This window comes from Sceloporus occidentalis, unplaced genomic scaffold (assembly GCF_023333645.1).
Source record: "Sceloporus occidentalis isolate IW3139 unplaced genomic scaffold, rSceOcc1.0.p SCAF_42, whole genome shotgun sequence".
Classification (NCBI taxonomy): domain Eukaryota; kingdom Metazoa; phylum Chordata; class Lepidosauria; order Squamata; family Phrynosomatidae; genus Sceloporus; species Sceloporus occidentalis.
The window spans coordinates 8,411,934-8,431,917 of NW_028317022.1; the positions used below are offsets into that span (position 1 = coordinate 8,411,934).

Genomic DNA, 19,984 nt, shown 5'->3' on the forward strand with positions numbered 1-19,984 from the left:
CTCTATTATTGGCTGCCAAGCTCGAGCACTGATCAGCTTTTTAAGCAATGATCTAAGAAGCTTTTGAAAGACGGCATCATGTTCCCATATCTCTTTTCTTTTTTAAGGGATGATAACTACACGGTGAAAATAGTTAGGCAATTCTCCTCGGATTCTACAGATTCAGAGATCCCAGTTTTTGGCCATCGACCTAACAGCTGTCCGATGCTGGGTATATAAAGCCATTATTCTTCCCAGTGCCAAACCCTGCCAGTAATATCAAATGAATTCTTGTTTCTCTGATAATTTAGAGCAGACTTTTTAGATCTATTTCCCAGAATTATTTCTGTTAGGCATATATATATATATATACATATATTTCAGAATTGGATCATAAGCAGTCACACAGCTACATTTGTTTATTGGCAATTAAAGGTGGCCGCCAAGCTACATCCTAGAACTACTGTGGCCAAGTTTAACTCCTGAGGGATGGAGACATGGTAGATGTTTCTGATTTTCTAAATTTATATGAGTTCATAAGTCTAAATTGTTACTTGGCCAACCTTAAGATATTTTTTTTAGAATAGAGCTTGAGGTGTGCAAATTCATACCTGAAAACCTGACGGTGATGGCCACTGTGCTCCACAGAACCTGACCCAATATGTTGACATAGCTTTCATTTAGTACATTCCCTGAATAAGAAGTAATTCTGAATGATAACTAGAGGTGTTTCTGATTATGGTCCTTGGCCTGTCCAACAGGGTTATTTATACATATTCCTTGGCTGCTCTTGTAAGATTAGACTAAATGATTAAGTTACTTCGCTGATGGAGCTATAAAGAGCATTCACAACCGGCGTTGGCTCCTTAGATAGGATGTGAACAGCAAACATTCGAATAGTACAGAGAAACCAAAGAACTGTTTGCTTTTCTAAACACTTAAATTATGCCCTGCAACGGGTTAGCTTTCCCTTAGCAAACTGTTTATCTAAGGATCATGTGCGTTTAGGCTGGAACGTGCCAATATCCAGGCAATTGACAGGCACAAAACTGCAGGGCTGATATTTCAGTGTATCTGAATAATTCAAATGTGGTCCATTAAGTTAACTCTTTCAGCAACATGCACTGTGAACTAACCTCTGGTTTCTGAAAGGGTAAGGGTTTCCGAGCGCCATTGATAACATTGATAAGGGCAAATCTCTTTATTCCTATGACGAGAAAGAAAAGACCACTTTGGGGTTCATATTTCTCTTGTCCTTTGTTGTCCTTTTCCATAAGCTCAGAATGTTGTGTAGGAGGATATTACCAGTGCGGAATTAGAGATCTTTCCTATTGATTACAAGAATGGGCGACTACAACCATATGGCCAGCCAATATTGCAAGACCTCATCCATACCCCCAACATTTTAGGTTTCCAAATCGGGACACCTGTGTTAGGGTTGGCACCAGGAGTGGATGAGACTAACACTAGAATGTCCAAAAGATTCCTCAGCTCTTCGCTTAAATAGTACATCTGCATGTAAACGCTCAAGGGTTGCCCAATCCTTTTCTAAGGTTGGAAAAAAAATTGAATGTCACTTTAACATGTAGTCTTAAGTGAACAAGTAAACCATATCTGCCATTTTTATTTATATGTATATATTTTTAACTCACTGCTTAATGTAGATTAGTTTCCTGCGGTTCAGCTTACTATAAACACATATATTCCGCTGTGAGACAGGTACAAAAAGAAATCTCCTATTTTATTATTCCCTTCCTGCAGAATTTAAACTACTATACTGTTTTGTCAGAGAAATGTATACTTCATAAGTCAAGCAATATACGGTAATATCCTTTTGATTTTTTTTTTTCTACACGTTTAAAACGCAAAAGCAGTCCTGCACAGAGCAAATGTATTAGCATGAAATAACGCTCCAGAACTCATTGAGATTTCTGATACATTGCTTGACAGCACGCTTCTGAATACACAAGTACGAACAGTTTGGAATTCATATTTGATTACGTCCCTGATCTGTGATGTTCTCCTGTTTCCAACTCATTTACTGCTCATTTCAAAAAGCATTAGTGAAAAGATTCAGTGAAGTCTTCTAGTTACCCCAAGCCATCGGTGTTTGCCTAACATAACATTGGAGGTATCTGTGTTTATGAATCATTTTCAGAGTTGATGGCTTGTTTTGCTGTTGTCAAAGTTTGTATTTCGAAAAAACAACATTTGTTTAATGGGAAAATAAAGTAGACTAAAACGGAATGAGCGCATATTGAGGATAAACAAATGTGATCTTAGAAAATAACCATTAAAGGTACAGTTATATGTTTTTTAATGTTATTTCAATGTCAAAAAAATGAAGTCTTTCTCAGTCGGAGAGGTCTGTGTCCTGCTGAGCTTTTCTGTCTAGTAGGGCTATGTAGCTACTTATGGAAAACAGATGAAATAGAACAGACATTTCATCTCCTGTTGGTTTACCAGAGTTTGCATTTGTTAAAAACTTGAAGGACAACCAGCAATCAGTCCGCGGTGAAAAAAACCCAATTACTGTTTGCAATCTTTATTGGATTCATATTTCATTGTCATATGCACATAATATAGGAGGAGAAATGGACCATAACCGCCATACATGTTTCACGTTATCTGCCCTTAGTCATAGGATTATGTAGCTATGGCTGTTAACCCTTCCTATCCTCATATAATAAACTGCTTCATTTCCCCTTCATTTTGGGGACTTTTCCAACAATCCTTATATCTGTGAAATTCTGGATTACTCCCTGGAGTCTTGTGTTCTCTTGGTTCTTCTGAGATGTTTGGGTTTTATTGCTGATATTGCTGACTTAAGTTCATTTTCCCTCAAGGACAAAACATACTAACGTTGAACCTGTGAACCTCTGAGGTACTTTCTATTAGCATATATATTGCTATGATCCTCATTATTAATATTAATGACTTCAGGTATCACTGTTTGCACTTGTCAGCTTAATTACAGGTTCACAGATTGTCAAAGCCAAGCTGCTTGTCATAAATGAGCTGATGAGAAGTATTCCTCATGTGAAATCCAGGAAAATGTGATGCCCATGCTTATTACTTCTGTCTCACTGACCACTACTATTGCAGACAACACAACAGGGCTGTGCATTCCCATTTTTTCGGGCACGGTCCCACATAGCTATCTCGCTTGTGCTGACAGTGGATATTATCGGAGATCAGGGCCGGCCCTACAATGGAGCCGACTGGGGCAATTGCCCCAGGCGGCACTTCAGAAGGGGCGGCACTTTGCCGCCCCAAGCGGTTTTTTTTGGTTTTTTTTGAAGCGGAGGAGAGAGAGAGGGGCATCGAGTGGTTTTCGCTTACCCGCTCGGCGCCCCTCTCTCTCTCCTCTGCGGCGAGTTTCCCTGTTCGGTCTCGGTGCCGGCTTGTAATGCAGAGTGCCGGAAGTGACGTGAATTTCCGGCGCTCAGCATTACAAGCCGGCACCGTGGCAGCACAGGGAGACTCGCCGCAGGACTGTTTAAGGGTAAGTACCGGTGGGGGGGGGTAGATAATGCCGCCCCCCCCCGGCGTCGGCGGGGGGCGGCATTTTAAACTTCACCCCAGGCGGCGTTAAGTCTTCGGCCGGCCCTGTCGGAGATCCTCTAATCTCAACAGGATATGTAAATATAATATTCAATAGTATTCTATTCTATTGCAGCACAGACTTCCATTGCAACTTCCATGCCTCTAGCCCTGCCCACACCCCCCTGAAACAGGTGTCCCAGTGTGGACTCCTGAAATGTTGGGAAGTATGGTGGTGGGGGACAGTAGATAATTTGCTACTTGTTAGCTTTCACTGATGTTTTTATTTGTTTGTTCTTGCAGAGGAGAAGCCAGACTGCTCATCAGCTCGTTGCGAGGTACAGTTCTCCCCGCAGTGTGCAGAAGACTCCATCCTCATTGAAGGTTACGCCCCACCCGGTGACTGCTGCCCGTTACCAAGTCGCTGTGTGTGCAATCCCGCAGGGTGCCTAAGAAAGGTCTGCCAACCTGGCTACTTAAACATACTTGTATCCAAAGCATCAGGCAAACCCGGGGAATGCTGTGACCTCTATGAATGCAAGCCAGGTAACCTAAAAGAGATATCAAAATACATTTTATTGTTATTGATTATGTGCGTTGTTAGAAATATATGTTTTGTTTTAAGGGAGTGGTGATCAACTTATGGCTTAAAGAGGAAACTGTCATAGACATTAGAATTCTAAATTGGAAAGATCAAATGCACCAGGAAAAAAGTGGACTGCGTAAGCTTTCTGGGGTCTTTGATGGGTCAATGATCACTACGCCTAAAGCTGCTGTTAATAGAAGTCAACTTTACCTGGGCTGAAATGCATTTGTGCAATATTAGCAAAAAACACAGCTACTTATATTCAGGGCCGGACTGGGACTGAAAAGCAGCCCTGGAAACATTGGGAGAGCAGCCCCATATAGTTTATCTCGCGATTGAGCTCTTATACCCACACGCACCCCTTATACATACCCGAGTCACACTATTTGCCGTACAAATAACTATAAAACATTCTTTTTATCATATTATTTGTATTAAAATACCAGAAAGCAAAACGTTTAAAAGGCCCTAATAAATGAAATATATTACACATAATGGAATCAAAACATTTACTACTGCAAACATTTTTAGATTGAGACATTTTTTGTTTTTATTTCCTTTTATTTGCCAACCTGCCAACAGCCCCTTCTACCCCCTTTTTATTTTCTTTTGCACAGAGCCCCATGTCAAGGAGCTTTCAATTACTTAAGTTAATAGAACCTGATTAAGTTAGTAGAATCTGATGTCTTTTCGTATTGCAGGGTACATCCAGAAAGCAAACACAGATCAATTCTGGTGGAGTGCCAGACATCTGCCCCAGGCTTGCCACTCTGCCCCCTTTTAACTCCCTATATGCCCCTCTGCCTCCAGAAATGCCTTATACCCCCTATATGCCACTCTGCCATATAGGGGGTTAAAAGGCATTTATAGAGGCAGAGTGGCATATAGGGGGTTAAAAGGCATTTATAGCGGCAGAGTGGCATATAGGGGGTTAAAAGGCATACCATGGGGCACTCCAGAAAAGCCTTATACCCTGCTATATGCCACTCTGCCCCATGATATGCATTTTAACCTCCTATATGGCCCTGCTTATATTACAGTAATATAAGTGAAACAAGGTGGAGTCTCTAAAAGTAGTAATTTTTGAAGAAAAAATGTAGCCACTCAGTTCTCCTTCACTCAAAATATTAAAATACAGCTTTACATTTTAAAATGACGAAACCACGAAAGCAACAGTAAGTAAATAACATGCTGAGATTGCAAAATGTTTTCGTCTATAGTTAATACTTTTTTCGTTGGCCTAAAAAAAAGTGTCAGAACATTACTACTCAATAACCTGCATATATATTGCATTTTCGATGGACTTTTCATTATCCTATTTATCAAACCTGTTTCAGCCGAGGTTTGCTGAATATGGGAGCAGTTTACGCTAAATAACTAAATGTAAATTTGATTTCCGAACATTTATTATAGAGGGATAATTACGGAAACACAATTCATTTTTGTAGAGATTCAAAAAAAAGCTTGTTTTTGTAAATATGCCGTATTAAGCTCTATTTAGAAAAAAAAACAAATTAAAGTTTAGACCACATTCCCGTGTATAGGTTCCTAAATATCAATTAGTATTAAGTGCACTTTCATTTGCAAACAATAAGGATGTTTAAGTGAAAATGCTGATGATGGTTACTGATGTAGTCTGCCACTAATATAAAGTAAGAGAAGTTCTTGTAGGGCAGTTGTGTTAGTATTTAAAGTACTGAGGCTTAGAAATTACCAAATTGTGATTTTTTGGTAAGTTTCACCTGAAACTCTCTTGCCACAAGATTTTGTACTTGCTGCTTGGTGGAATAGGAGAGCTTTGGACAAAATGTGTGAGACTTCTCTGAAAACTATGACCTCTCATGCTCCCTGAAGATACAAGTCAATTGCACCTTTCAGTTATACATTTTTGAGGTTTTTGTGTTTCTTCTTTCCAATCTAATTATGGAACAAACTCTTAACTAGGGTTCCTGGCAAAGTTATGGGTCCTACCATGTGGCCAGTCAAAGACGACCCTGCATAATCAGTGTTCCTCTTTACATTGTAACAGTAAAGGTGCAAGAATGAATATCATATGGTACCGTATCAAGGGCTCTGAGGAAACTGTGTTCTGGAGCCCAGCAGTTTCAAAGTGAAACTAATATTGGTAGCCTAAAGTCTGACATATAACAGTTGGCGCTACATGTTATTATTTCTTCCTTATTGGCATGAATATTTCCCTAGGCCACAAATTATACATCAGAGATGTAGAGTAAAGTGGCATATGTGTTTTTGGTGTTTACACGCTGTGGTTGCAGTACGTAAACACCTGCTTGGAAGTTTACTAAGCTCGATAAAAAAACTTTTGAAGATTGCTGCTTCTCAGCGTGCCTTCAAGTTCACAGTTTCTCTGAAGCAGTGAAATATGTGTGATGTGTGCTTTTTCCTCTGATGTTCCTCTATGAATTGCTAACACATTCATTCACAGTTATAGATGCTATCACAGTGAATGCCAAATGAACCAATAAAAAAGAAAAGCCTTGATTGCTGATAGTAAGTCTAAGTGTGTGTGTATGCAAATATGAGAATAGCTTCTACCATTGAATAGTGCTCCCAGGATTTTTTATTACATTTTTCACGTAATATGTACAAAAGAACACCAGGACTCTCCACTAGAGACAAACGTCCATAAAAATGAAAAATCAATAGACTTCATAGATGGAGCATAGATAAGAAGTAATAATGGTGTAAAAATTGGTGATGTGTTACAAGTGGTATGTCTGCAGGAAAAAACCACATCCACTCTCTTCCCATGATGCCTTAAAAAGACACCAACTATGCTATAAGGGTCTAGTCTTTACGAGTCTGATGCTTAGGGTATGACATCACACCTCCTAGTAAATTAGTTTTATTCATCACTTTTACTGATTGAGCTTTAGTTAATTCTGTTGAGACGATTACAATAGGGGAAAAATAAAGGTAACACTAAAATTGACAACAGCAAAAAAACCCACACATTTACGCACGTTAAGACATACTAATACAGAAGAGGAATATGGCTCTGCTGTCGAGAGCTTATACAATATATTATGTCAATGGTCTCATGGGGAGAAACCTTTTCTTGATTGTGATGTATAAATTTGCCCAACACATAGTGGGAAATAGTGGGAAACCATACAAAAAGAACTTTTTACCATAAAGTTATATGTGAAAGCCTGCTATTTTATAACCTGCAACACAGAGAGAAGATAGAATACATTTAATATAACAACAAAAATGAAAACACAGTTCTGTACTCCATTCTATGTCAAACTATATGTAATAATAATTGAAATGTTTTACATTTACCGGTAAATGAACAGATATGGTGCCGAGGGAATGGTATAGAACAGGTGAATGCCTTAATAGAGGAATATCATAGAAAAAAAAATTATAATTTTTTATTGGTACCATGTCAAGGGCTTACAGGATAATATGTCATTGATTGAGACGTGTACTCTGAACTCAGAAAGAAAAATGTTGAGATTGCAAAGCTTGAAGGGTACAAGGTTTTTGTATTGTTATCCAAGCCCATTGATAATTTGACATTCTGGCATTTCTTTTCTAGGCATATATCATTCTTTATTGAAAATGTGTCATGCTTGTAAGGGAGAAATGAGATGTGAGTTTCAAAGAAATCTATACTTAGCAATATTTCTTCATAATTTCCGAAAGTAAAGTGTTTAATACTAATATATCATTAACTACAAGTACATTACAGCATGGCACACATCACAGCAGTTGAAAAGAAGGCAGGGTGTTTTACAATATAAGACAAAAGGGGGGTTATGTCAATGGGTGCAAAACCTAAAATCTCACTAAAAAAATTGTGGCACAGACTTTGTATACATATTATCCCCTTAAGGACAATTGGCGGTCCCAAAACCCATTGAAAACAATGCATTTTGAGCTTTGTCATTAAGGGGTTAATCAGGATTTGTGTACCACATATGGACATACTCCTTATATTAGACAGAAATAAGTTCTTCTAATTTGAGGGGCATATTTTTTCATCGAGATGCACTATGTTTTTATAAAGGTGTCACCTTCCTCAAACTGCAAAACTACATGAAAAGATCCGTGAAAATGTGGAATGCTTGTACCGGTAACCTCACCCAATAAACACACATTTTTCAGTAAAATGTAATTCTAGAAAACATGAATCTGTTCCCAGTCATTACTTGGTATGGTCCAAGTTTCCACATCAATGGACAATACTAATGATGGGAAAGGGGAACAAGAAATATTTTTTTTTTCTGTGACTCAAAGGAAAGATATATGATTTTTCGATTCTTTTAAAGGGTGGTATGGTATACAGAGTTTTATCAGTGGATCTCAGGTTAGGTTTCTCTGATGTTAGTACATAGCTATGCAGCTCATGGGGATTAGATGTTTCTCTTGCAGTAATGAAAGTGATCTTATTTAAAATTGCCTCCATTATCTAAAGGCAGCTCTCTAAAAATGTCAAAAGCCTCACAAAAACGGATATTTTAGACAACACATATCGACCTACCTGTCTTTCGGCTTTGTGTGATTGTCATAGATAGCCTGCCTGATAGATATCACCAACACAAGAGGAAAAACTAAAGGATCTCAATATGTATGGCTTGGAGGACAGAAGAGAAAGTGAGATGTGGCCGAAACATTTAAATACTTAAAGGTGCTTAACAAGTACTGGAGGGGAGTTTATTTAAAAGGGAAAAAATAGAAAAATTACAACATAATCTAGAACTACAGGGCAATAGGTGTAGATGCAGAATAAACATGTTTACTGAAAAAGAGTGGTCGATAAGTAGAAGAGCCTCTCTGCAGATGTGGTAGAGGCTAATAAAGTGGGGCAATTTAATATACATGGGATAGGCATAAGACTATCCTTAATCTAAGACAACACCAAAGACTGATTAAGGTCTAAGTCTTTACATCAGGAAAAAATGGGCAGACAAGATGACCCAAGATGGCAGACAAGATGTTGTTAATTTCTATATTTGTATGCTAATTTGTAACACTTTTCCTTTAATAATTTACCTCTTTTACAGGGTTCTCCAACAGTGATTTAGAATTGGGAAGGTTCTTAAATGTGCAAGTTAGCTTTAGTACACCTTAACAACCAATAAAATGTTGAACAGGTTACAGCAAATTAAAACAAAAGTAAAATAAAAATGCTTAAAAAATAAAAATGATTTAGTAACTTTTTTGTGGAAAAAAAGGTTTGATATTCTTGAGTTGGAACAGTTAGTAGCAATTGTATTTTTTAGGTATACTAGACAATATTTTTGACAGATACATATCCCTAATGGATTGTTTTTAAAAGCACTTGATTTTTTTAAAAAAATGTTACATGTTATCTCATATTAAAATTCTCATATTGATTGTGAGTGGGACTGTGCGTATATTTCAGATTTTTATATTCTTTATCTAAACATGTTCAGACATTTGTCTTGCAATTGCACAGAACAAAATCTCTACTTTTTAATATCCACAAATATTATTTTCAGAGCAGTCTTTTTTTGTTGTCCTTACAGGGGAATTCTCATGGGACAATGAGAAGCCATTATATGAAGTCATGTGATTTGGTTGACTTTCCTTGCTCAAATGTCACACCATGCTAATAATTTTGTGAAAAATATATGCAGCTTATATCATGTAAGAACTATAAATTGTTATATCAATACAATTTAATGTAATAATATCAATAGTTGGGGTTCCAGTCGGACTTTCCCTTTAATAGATTAGCAAACTCCCATTATAATACAACTTGTACCAGGGTTAAAGGTTTTTTTCTTGTTAACAAAAAAAAAGGGTTCTATCAGTCCTACCTGATCTTCACGCTAACCTTGTAAGCAATATAAAGCAGTTTCTGCTAATACAGCATGAAACCAAAGATAATTAAAGAAGTACCAAACCATTGTTTTTTTATCTAGGCCATGGCATAGTTAAGCTTCATTGTTCTGTAGATAAAGAGACATTTAAATTCTTTAAGTATTTCAAATTCAAACTGTTTTCGTAAAGTAACTTAGAACTAAATATAACAAAAGGACACGATCACCACTTTTTCTCGGTTTCTGGGTGTACTTCAGCTAAATGTGGCTAAATATATCTGACATAAGTAAGAATAGTGACAACAGTTAAAGCTTTGCCCAAAGCTATGTTTATCTTTGTCAAAAAATGAGACTGCCATCACTTAGTCCCAACCTGTCTTTTGTAGATATTTTCAATGCGATATATAGTGCTGCCTCAGGACGTGATTATAACAATATATATGTTCTTAATTGTTTATGTGCTGGATTTTTAACCTTTGATTGAACATATTTGGCATTTGTGTAACATGCACAATGGTAAAAGTGGTGTAGTCACCATAGCAACCAGTAGAGTGCTTCTTCTGTTTGCTCCACTCCACTGTTTTGCATCAGAAGTGCTCTTTATTCTTTTTGTAAATGCAGTTGTGTAACTACAAGGATTCTGTATCAGTAAAGTGTCCTTGTTTCTTTTCAGTCTTCAGCGTGGACTGCAGCACAGTGGAGTGCCCTCCAGTTCAGCAAGTTGTATGCCCACCAGATAGCTATGAGACACAAGTCCGGCTCACCGCCGATGGATGCTGTACCCTGCCTACAAGGTTTGTTGTTCATAATAAAAGACTTGGTTTGGTAGGACCAAAGTGGCCAACATTTCTTATTTGCTTGATATAACTTTTAAGTTAATTTTGGTTTTGGGACATGAGTTACAAAAGTTTTTTTCATAAATGTGGTGCCTGATCTTAGCAAAAAAAGGACATCAGTGATGTCACATACATTGGGAGAGTTCTGTATAAAAGAAATTATGATGATGATGTCTTGAAGCATGTGACAAAATGGCTAAAACAGTAGGATAATAGCATTGGTTACTATGGCAACTAGACCACATTTTGAATTACTTGTTTTAGAACCTCAATTTTGTTGAGTCTCAGCAAGTGAGAAAAAACAGATTCTATTATGTTCTGGGTGCCACCAGTGGTTAATTCCAGTCTCCATAACGGCAATATGGAAAACAGATATAGCCATATTGGCCCTGGAGTGGTAACACCTTTTATTGGGCCAATGTAGAAAAATAGGTTCCAAAAGCTTTGATTAAAGACGTCACCCCAACACTGGGGCAATGCATTCCCAAACGGGCAACTGCACTCATTACGAACCAAAAACTAAAATAATAGTTTAAAAAATATGTTACTCTTGTAACAGATTTTGGGATGGTCATATACAAAATCAACTGTATGCTATTTAACTACAAATTGGGCGATGGGACTTTTAGTACAAGATCCTCTGCTTTGCACATTCTTGCCGTTCTTTATCCTAGACCAAATGTTGGCAATTTAATTTGTTTTCATTTGTATGTGTCTGCTGTAGTCCACACCTGGCTAGTTCTTGCAAAGAATAATATGTAACAGCTATTTATTTAAGAATGACAGATTCAATTACTGTATTTTACAAAAATAGCATAAAAAATGTATTTAACCGTTCACACACTTGCTTAATTTAAGAAGCACTTCGCAAAACTCTATAGCACACACACACACACACATGCACACACACACATACACACACACACAAACACATGCACACACACATGCACACACACACACACACACACATGCACATGTATACTGTATATACAGCTATTTCAATGGAATTTTTAAAATAATTAGGAATAACATTTAATTTGTCTCAGCAATACTGTTTCTTAATTTAAAGAACACTGGCTAACAGCCAGGCACATAATGGGCATCTAGCGACTGGTAATGGAATAAGAGGGAGTTTTACATATTATTAACAGCCACATCTCAATGAGAGAAAGCATTACAGTGCATGGGCACTAATGATTAGGTAAATCACTACTACCACTGAGAAAGCAAGCCTGGCTTATAAAACGTAGGGGACAGAGAACGTTTCCGCTTCACGCATCCCAGGCAAAAATGAATAACGGCAACAGTCAAGAAACAAATTAAGAATAATTCATTGTGTTTTCTGCTTAACAGAAAAAAAAGAAACTGAGTAGCGTACACATAATCCAAAATAATCAAGTAGAGAGATTTCGCAAAGCATTAATCATATCCGAGACAGATTTATAACTTGGTTGTTAATAGGCTAATTTCATAACATGCTGAAACAGGAGCTCAAGGGAGAGTTTAAGGTCCGAATGATCGGTAAATCTTAAACCCGATAGCAAAGAGTGGAAGAAAAGATGTTTTGTAGATAGAAGAAAATACACTAAAACAATACAACTAGATAAGCACAGTTAAAACTCCAATGCTACTTAGCAATGTATATATATCTTCTATAAATTATGATGTAACAGTTTTTATTATACACGAGTATAATAAAAGAAAAGTATGCGAATAATAGCCATTAACATACCTGGGAGCCTCACAGGGCTACCTGAAGGTCTCTCTTCTGCTCTAGGTGAATGGCTTCACGAAGGGGGCTAGGCTTGCCCCAAACAGCACGGAGTATGAGGAAAGTCAGTGGACGTGGCTTAATGATGTTCCCTGCCCAGAGACTTTGGGTGAATCCCAGGGGTTCATAGATATGGACATTAATATTCAATGACAGTTTGGTTTGTTTAGTGTAGATATATTTAGGTAGATAGACAAACGTCTATCAGGTTTAGCCTATCACACACTCCTGTTGCTGCTCTTGGTCCAAAATGGCCCACCATACACATATTCATTTTGATTCATTTTGATAAGAGTGGAAATATCAGTTCTTCACTCTGAAATACCAATTCCATCGAATGAACCTATCCCAGTATGTTTATTATTTTATTTTTACAGCTTCATATACTCATTATTTCACTCATTATTTCTAGAGAAAATACATCCAATCATGTCTTGAAGTGTCATGGTTTGAGCCTTCTTTTAAAAAGAAATCCCTGTATAAATATGGCTTCAATAACCCATTTTATTTCTTTTTAGTAATACTTGCGAGAGAGTACCTGTAAAATGCTCCATCAGAGGCCACACAAAAGGTCCATGGCCTGAAGGATACGTCCTCTTCATGAATTGCCTCCTTTGTGTGTGTGTTTATGGAATATGCCACAAATTTGTAGGGTTTACTTTTCTGTAAGCCATTCTCTGTTATTGTATTTGTAGACAAACCGCTTTATTTTTCAGATCTTCCCGGGAATACCATGAAAACAAAATGTTTATGTCATATTCTCTGGTCCAACAGCTCAATAAAAGTGAGTTGTGTTGGTCTAAAGCTTGTACAATCACTTATACTACTATTCATCGGCGGGGAAGGACAGTCAAAGGCCTGGACATGGTTTAATCCTTAAAACATATTAACTTGCTGTAATTCATGTATTTTGCTATGTATTAGAAAGGTTGGCGAAATAATCAGACATAGCTGGCTTTACAATATTAAAATTATCTTCAGGCAACAGCAGACAAAATGTATTTTTAAGTAAAAAATAAATATATATTATTGAAATAACTAATGCAAGCTCTCTTGATAAAATGTATGTAGCTTTACAGTGGCTCTTTTTTATCTTTTAAATCGGTTTATTATGCCACTGCTTCGATAATATATTTCTTGATAATTCTGCATGTTCTTTAGACTTTAAGATGAGTCTGATAACTTGTTCAGAATTCTAATAGTTTGTAATAAATAGTAAAGCGGATGCTCCATAGGCTGTTGGTATCTTTCTCTAGTTGCAATTGCTATGGAAATATTTTTTTCCATCAGAACTAGGGTTATCAAATGTGGCTTTCTTTCATACATGAATACGTTGGGTGGTCATCAAACAGCAAATTATTTGAGACATTATGTTGAATCAGCTGCTCTTGATTGACCACAATAGTAAATCAATGAGGCCCGATTCAGCAGGAACGTTCCATTGGTTTCTGTGGTGAATGCACCAACTTTCTAGATAACCTCCAGAAGAATACGTAAACACAGTGACATAGAAGACCATCTAACTCATGATATCTCTCATGGTACTAGATGTATGGTTGGGCATAAAATACATTGGCATATTCCAAAACGAGCTTGGATCTTCTGCCATAGAAAGTTTAATTGAATTATTGAAGGTAAATAATATTTTATGTTTCGTTCTATATCCTGTTGTTACATGCTCTTCCCAAAAACTAAATGGCTAAGAACTTTGTAATAGCTATACACTCAACAACAGGACACAAGATCATACACAGGTGCTAATGAAGGCCCATTTCATATTCATTCTTGTACTTGTACCTGTTCACTCACGTGATCGCTGTCAAGGATAAAGCAAACATATGTCCTGTTAATACAACCGAGACCTGTGTCTGAATCTACAAATAGAATCCAGAGACCTGTGATTTGCCATATTCCAAAAATAGAACCCAGATTATCAGAAAGCTTTGACTGCTACGGCCTGCTTACAACTGTCTTGTTGCTTGCCAAAGATTTATGTATTTTCTCATAATCATCCCACATAAATCTCTTGAAACACATTGGGATCCCTATGTGACACACACATAGCCTTATTAACGTCAAAATAAGCCTCTCTGATTTAGGGTGCAATATATGAAAACAATGCATTGCATTCTGGTCCCTCATTCACTGAAGACATTAAATAAAATTGGGATCTCTCAAACATAGATCTTGTTTAACACCTGTCCAGTCGCTAGAAAATGCATTGACATTCATCATGTGAATTGATGGCATCATCCATGCGTATTAACTTGTTAAAGTCATGGGAAGAAAGGATTGCTTTCCTCCATTAAGACTAATAGCACAGATTTTTCATATAGCCAAAGTGGCGCACATGTGTCACTGTTTGTCTTTATTTTTCATTCATCCACAAAAAAAAGAAATAATGGAAATAATGTTATTTTAATAATAATAAAAAAATATTAATATATTAACGTTTGGACAAATCAAAAGCAAACGTGTATTACTAATTATTTCGCAAATGTAACAAATTATCTGCATGTGCAATTTTTCCATCTCGGGCATAGTAACAAGTGTAACATTTCAGGCTGCCCTTGGCCTTTGCTGAGGCTGCGTGGTAAAATGTATTTGCTTTTAAAATATTTTAAATCTTTCCAGCGCAAAGTGTGTATCACAAAACAAACATTTCTATTGTAATACTATTATATATGCAATGCAGCGTGTTCAGGTGAGGTCCTATCTAATTTAAATGTTTCCTATACTGAGAATTGACAATCCAACGGGCTCAGTAGAGTCTGCTCTGGTTGCTCCATGTTCAAGGTGATAGTTTTGACAAATTTTTATTTTATTCTGGAATGGGTAGGTAATTATAAAGGAGGTTGAGAATTGGGAGGTCCATTTCAACACAAAATTAGAATGCAACTCAGAGAGATCTTAGTCCCGGACACACACTTTGTTTAAAAGTGAAATGTACATTGGTGGCCCCAGCGCTATAAATATTTGCCCATGTCGCAACCATCAACCTTATTTTACCTATAGTCCTTGGGTGCACAGGATACCTGATTGCATGCCAGCTTTCAAGATCATACGGCATCTACATTTTTTAACATATAGATAAAGATAAATATGTTCAGTTTACCCTAAAAACATTCACAATGTACACTTAAAATCTTTTAAAACTTATACATGCGAGATTTAAATCAGTGAACTGTTTTGATTTTTGCTGGTAATGAAAATCTCTTGTTTTATTGGGTTTGCAGTTATGAAAACGCCTGCAACACCTTATTTAAAATGTTTAGCTGTTGATTTTAAATCACTAAAGTATTATGTTTTGCAAATGTGGGCTCCAAAAGCCTTGCTGACTGTCAATAGCACAAACACAGTGTATATTATTTTTAATTGTGGCTTCCATCTTTATGTACAAATCAGAAGTTGGCGTTTCCTAGGAGTGACGTCTTTTTTTAAAGACAATTTTACCTGTTTAAAATCGTTTTATTTGCATTTTTAAAAGATAATATCAAAACAAAAATAGTTGCATTAATACGATCAATATAGAGAAGCAGCACAATTCTAAAGCATATATTATAACTATATAAACAAGTAAATGCTCCTTGTACGGTATATCTCCAAAATATATTGGTAATTAGTGTGGTCATCTAGGTGATGGTTGACAAGACATTACAAAATACAAAAGGGTTAGTCGGGAAATACTTTCAAGCAATATTTAAGTCTCTCACTGTGTTCTCATGCACAGAAAGAGAATAAAGGAAGGCGTGTGATTTATATGCAATTTGCACATTTACAAAGCTAGATCTTACAGTGGCAATTATCATCCGTTAACCACGGAAGTGGTGGGGCTAATGAATGGGCTATTAGAACCACATAGGAGATTCAGAGGTCGCATTTGGAAGAGAAAAGAGTTTATGTTTCTCTGTACTTGCTAAATAGGATCGCCAGTCCCTTAGATTGATGCATCTGTGAGCTTAATTTAGGTTTTGCTGGTATTATAGTTATATTTTAGTTTAGTTGGAGGGTATTTTGGGAGGTGTTAGTCATTTTGATGTTTTGGAGTTGAGTAGATGCATTTTATGGTCTTCTACTCTTACCATATCTATGTTATAGTGCCTTGGTGCTATCTCAATGAAGGTAATGCTTTGCCAACCATTGCCTCCCCAAACTGTTAATTAATGTCTGGAATGACCTAAACCAGGCAATGGGCCTGTCCATCTCTACATAACATAGTTTCAGCTCGACAAGGAATATAGTTGATAATTGTCTAGGTTCCTTTTTTTAGAATGGGCTGGGTTAACACTAAAGGTGGATAAATTAAACTTTTTTTTCCAGTCCAACTTTTAAAATAACGGTAATAGCCAATAGACAATTATCAACTATATTCCTTGTCGAGCTGAAACTATGTTATGTAGAGATGGACAGGCCCATTGCAAGTATAGTTTAATAAAAGTAAGCTTCACTTAATCATTGTCTTTAGACAATGAATGTGGCATCTCCGCGAGTTTATACCCTTCCCCTTCTCGAGTTATACATCAGCATATCTAAGATCATCCCTCAATGATGTTTGCAGCAAATATATTTTAATATATCAATAGGGATTTCCTAAGCTGATGAAAAACAATTGGAGGTAAATGAAAAACACTAAACAACATTTTATGTTTTTCCTTCTATTTTCCTTGTGCCCTTTGTGCCTAGAACCAAGGGATATAGCGATAACACAAGCTCTTTTATAGTTTATTAAAAGAAAGCTGTTTTTCATTATTTCGCAGTTTAATAAAGAAGCGAGCCAAGAATAAAATACTGTTCCGTCTCATTTTTAGCTCCGAGACACATGTTATTAAATACATATTGTCAAGGGAAATTTGTCCTGAGCACAGTAGTGCCATTCTTTATGTCTCACATTTTACTTTCACTTGTTATTACAATTATAATGGCAGCTCCGAAGCTCCAAATGGTCCTTGGGAGGGAATACAGGCTGTCAAAAGTGCACTCATCCATTGCAAATATGTTTAATAGCAATTGATAGCAATTAATAGCATGCCAGCCATCGCTTAGATTGAAAGAAAACCATTTTGATCTTTCAAGCTCAGCAGTCCTGAAACGTCTGCTACATTATTTTCCTGTCTGCGTTCTTGGCCTGGCCGGTAAAGCAGTTACATTGCATTTTTGTAACTTGCATTGGGATGACCTGTTATGTCGTTAATCGTCATGACATGACTTAGGATGTCATTTTCCATTGCATAATGACAGCGTAACCTTTTTGTATTACAAGTAATGCTTGGATTATTTGTTGCGTTGTATTGCAGCATTAAAACAAAAAAAAATATAAAAACAAATTACAAGAATAAGCTGGGGAGAAGTTATTGTTGGTTCTTGGTGAAATCCATGTGGGAATGCTTTATGTTGTGTGTAAGGACTTTAATATATATATAGGTAAAATTTAAACTTTACATTGTATCCTAAGCTATTGCTTACCATCATGCAAAAGATGTAAGAAGTAGGAACTCTCAGAATGTTTTACCCCAATCTCGGGGTGAGTGGGCCAATTCTCAAAGTCACAGCATCTTGGGCTGACTTGGGGAGTCGATGAAGTGGGATGAAGGCAGGGCCACCCACTCACCTTACCCAAATAGCTACCCTGTGACACTAGTGTTCCTGCGAGCTGCAGTGGAGGTCTATGCTATTGCCTTTTTACCTTCCTGGGCCAGCCACAGGAGAGGATGTCGCCAACTGGCCCATGCTCTCCACTGCAAAAGTGGTACGACAGAAGGTCAGCATCTGAAAACATTCTTTCTCCAAAAAAAATGAGACTGTTGGTAGGTATGGGATAGAATGCAACAGTTACCTATTCCTACAAGCAATACTTTGTTTTTTGGTTTTTTTAGATTTTAATTTTTATTCAATGCTGTATGATTTTTAAAAATATTGTTCTTTAAACATTAATTAATACTCATTAATACACAAATGACATTTTAAAGTCTATACGACTCCCAGAAATTTTCTTACCCCCTTATAGTGTAAGGATTATTAATTCTGGAATAAAGAGTGCAATTACAGAGTGTTACCAGTGTTATAATTTACAGTGTGTAATTAATGTGGCATTACCACTGCAGAAATGCCATGATGCCTGTGTTCCCAAGGACATAAATATTCAGCTATTTCACATTCATTTATTTTTGTAGGTTTAGTTCAAATTGATCTAAAACAGCTTATAAAACACAGCTTTTAAAAGGAAAATATGTTGATGTCTTTATTCGTTTCAACCACTTGTAAAAACAAGTAAGCCATCAACACCTACCTTCCAACATGCAAAAAAAGTACATTGTAAAGAAATATTTTAGCTGTGCCCCATGTAGACCTGGCACTCCATAAACAACGCAAACTATATATGCAAATTTACACATTTTATACCATACATTAGATATGGGTAGGGAATAATCAAAATAGACCCCAAACAGTAACAAATAATGAAATTAGTGGAATATTGGTAAACTAAGCAGAGCAGCAAAAAGGTGGCTAAAAGTGGAGCCTCAAAATTGTATGTTCAAAAAGGCATCATAGAATCTATGATATTATTTTTTTTGTAAGCACCATCATGTTCCTCTGAGCTGTACACAGCTGTATTGGTAGATAGAATATAAGTAGTGTGTCACATAACAATGTGAACTTACAGAAAAGAAAGGTGGGAGCTCAAACAAGCTTACAATTTAGAAGTGGATTGGGTGAAAATGATTGAGGGGGGACCAGGCAAATGACTATATCTCATTATTATTTTTTTTTATATTACAAGATATCAATATAAAAGTAAGATACATATATTCTCAATGTACCCGTAGACCCAACACTTTCTCGGTTAATCAATATTTCTTCTCAAATATACCGTAAGGTGATGGGCATTGGCCGTTCCTCCTGTGGTCCACAGGGATGACGTACTTTAGTCATACACCAAAGGTGACCATATAATGACAATATGTTTACTTGTGAGTTGGAATTAATATAGTCCTCCTACTGGGCTTGTGGAATTTACAGAGCTGAACTGTTACACCCACCTTGGTGGTTGATGCATCCTCACCTACTTAGAAGCGAGGACGTTAACCTGATTCTGGTTGTCTACAGAACTCTTACAGAATAAACATAATTATAAGATGTACCCATAGCAAGGGCATGTTACAGTATATCTGTATGACTCCTTTAGAAGCTCTTTAGATAACATCTTTGATTTTCCATCAAGTACTGAACATGTTATAAGCACGCATGTTTTTATGATCTGCTGTAGTGACATAACTAAATGAGTTAAGTGTAATTCCAGTGCAAAATTTTGAATGTGATATTTTCACTAAAGCAACAAAAGGAACATTTCTTAGTGGACTATTCTATTAGTTTTGCCAGTGATAAGACCACTTTTTTTTTTAATTCACACCACAATTACTTTTTGGAAATATATTTGGAAATAACACCTTTTCTG

At 36.6% G+C, this 19,984-nt stretch overlaps 1 protein-coding gene across 1 annotated transcript in view; it reads left to right on the forward strand.

The window, feature by feature from the left end:
- LOC149289955 (cysteine-rich motor neuron 1 protein-like) overlaps nucleotides 1-19,984 on the forward strand; it is a 309,795-nt gene that overhangs the window by 150,356 nt on the left and 139,455 nt on the right. Inside the window, exons 3-4 of the mRNA XM_089490169.1 lie at nucleotides 3,826-4,068; nucleotides 10,598-10,718. Of these exons, the coding sequence (XP_089346295.1) occupies nucleotides 3,826-4,068; nucleotides 10,598-10,718 (364 nt within the window). The remainder of the gene's footprint in view (nucleotides 1-3,825; nucleotides 4,069-10,597; nucleotides 10,719-19,984) is intronic.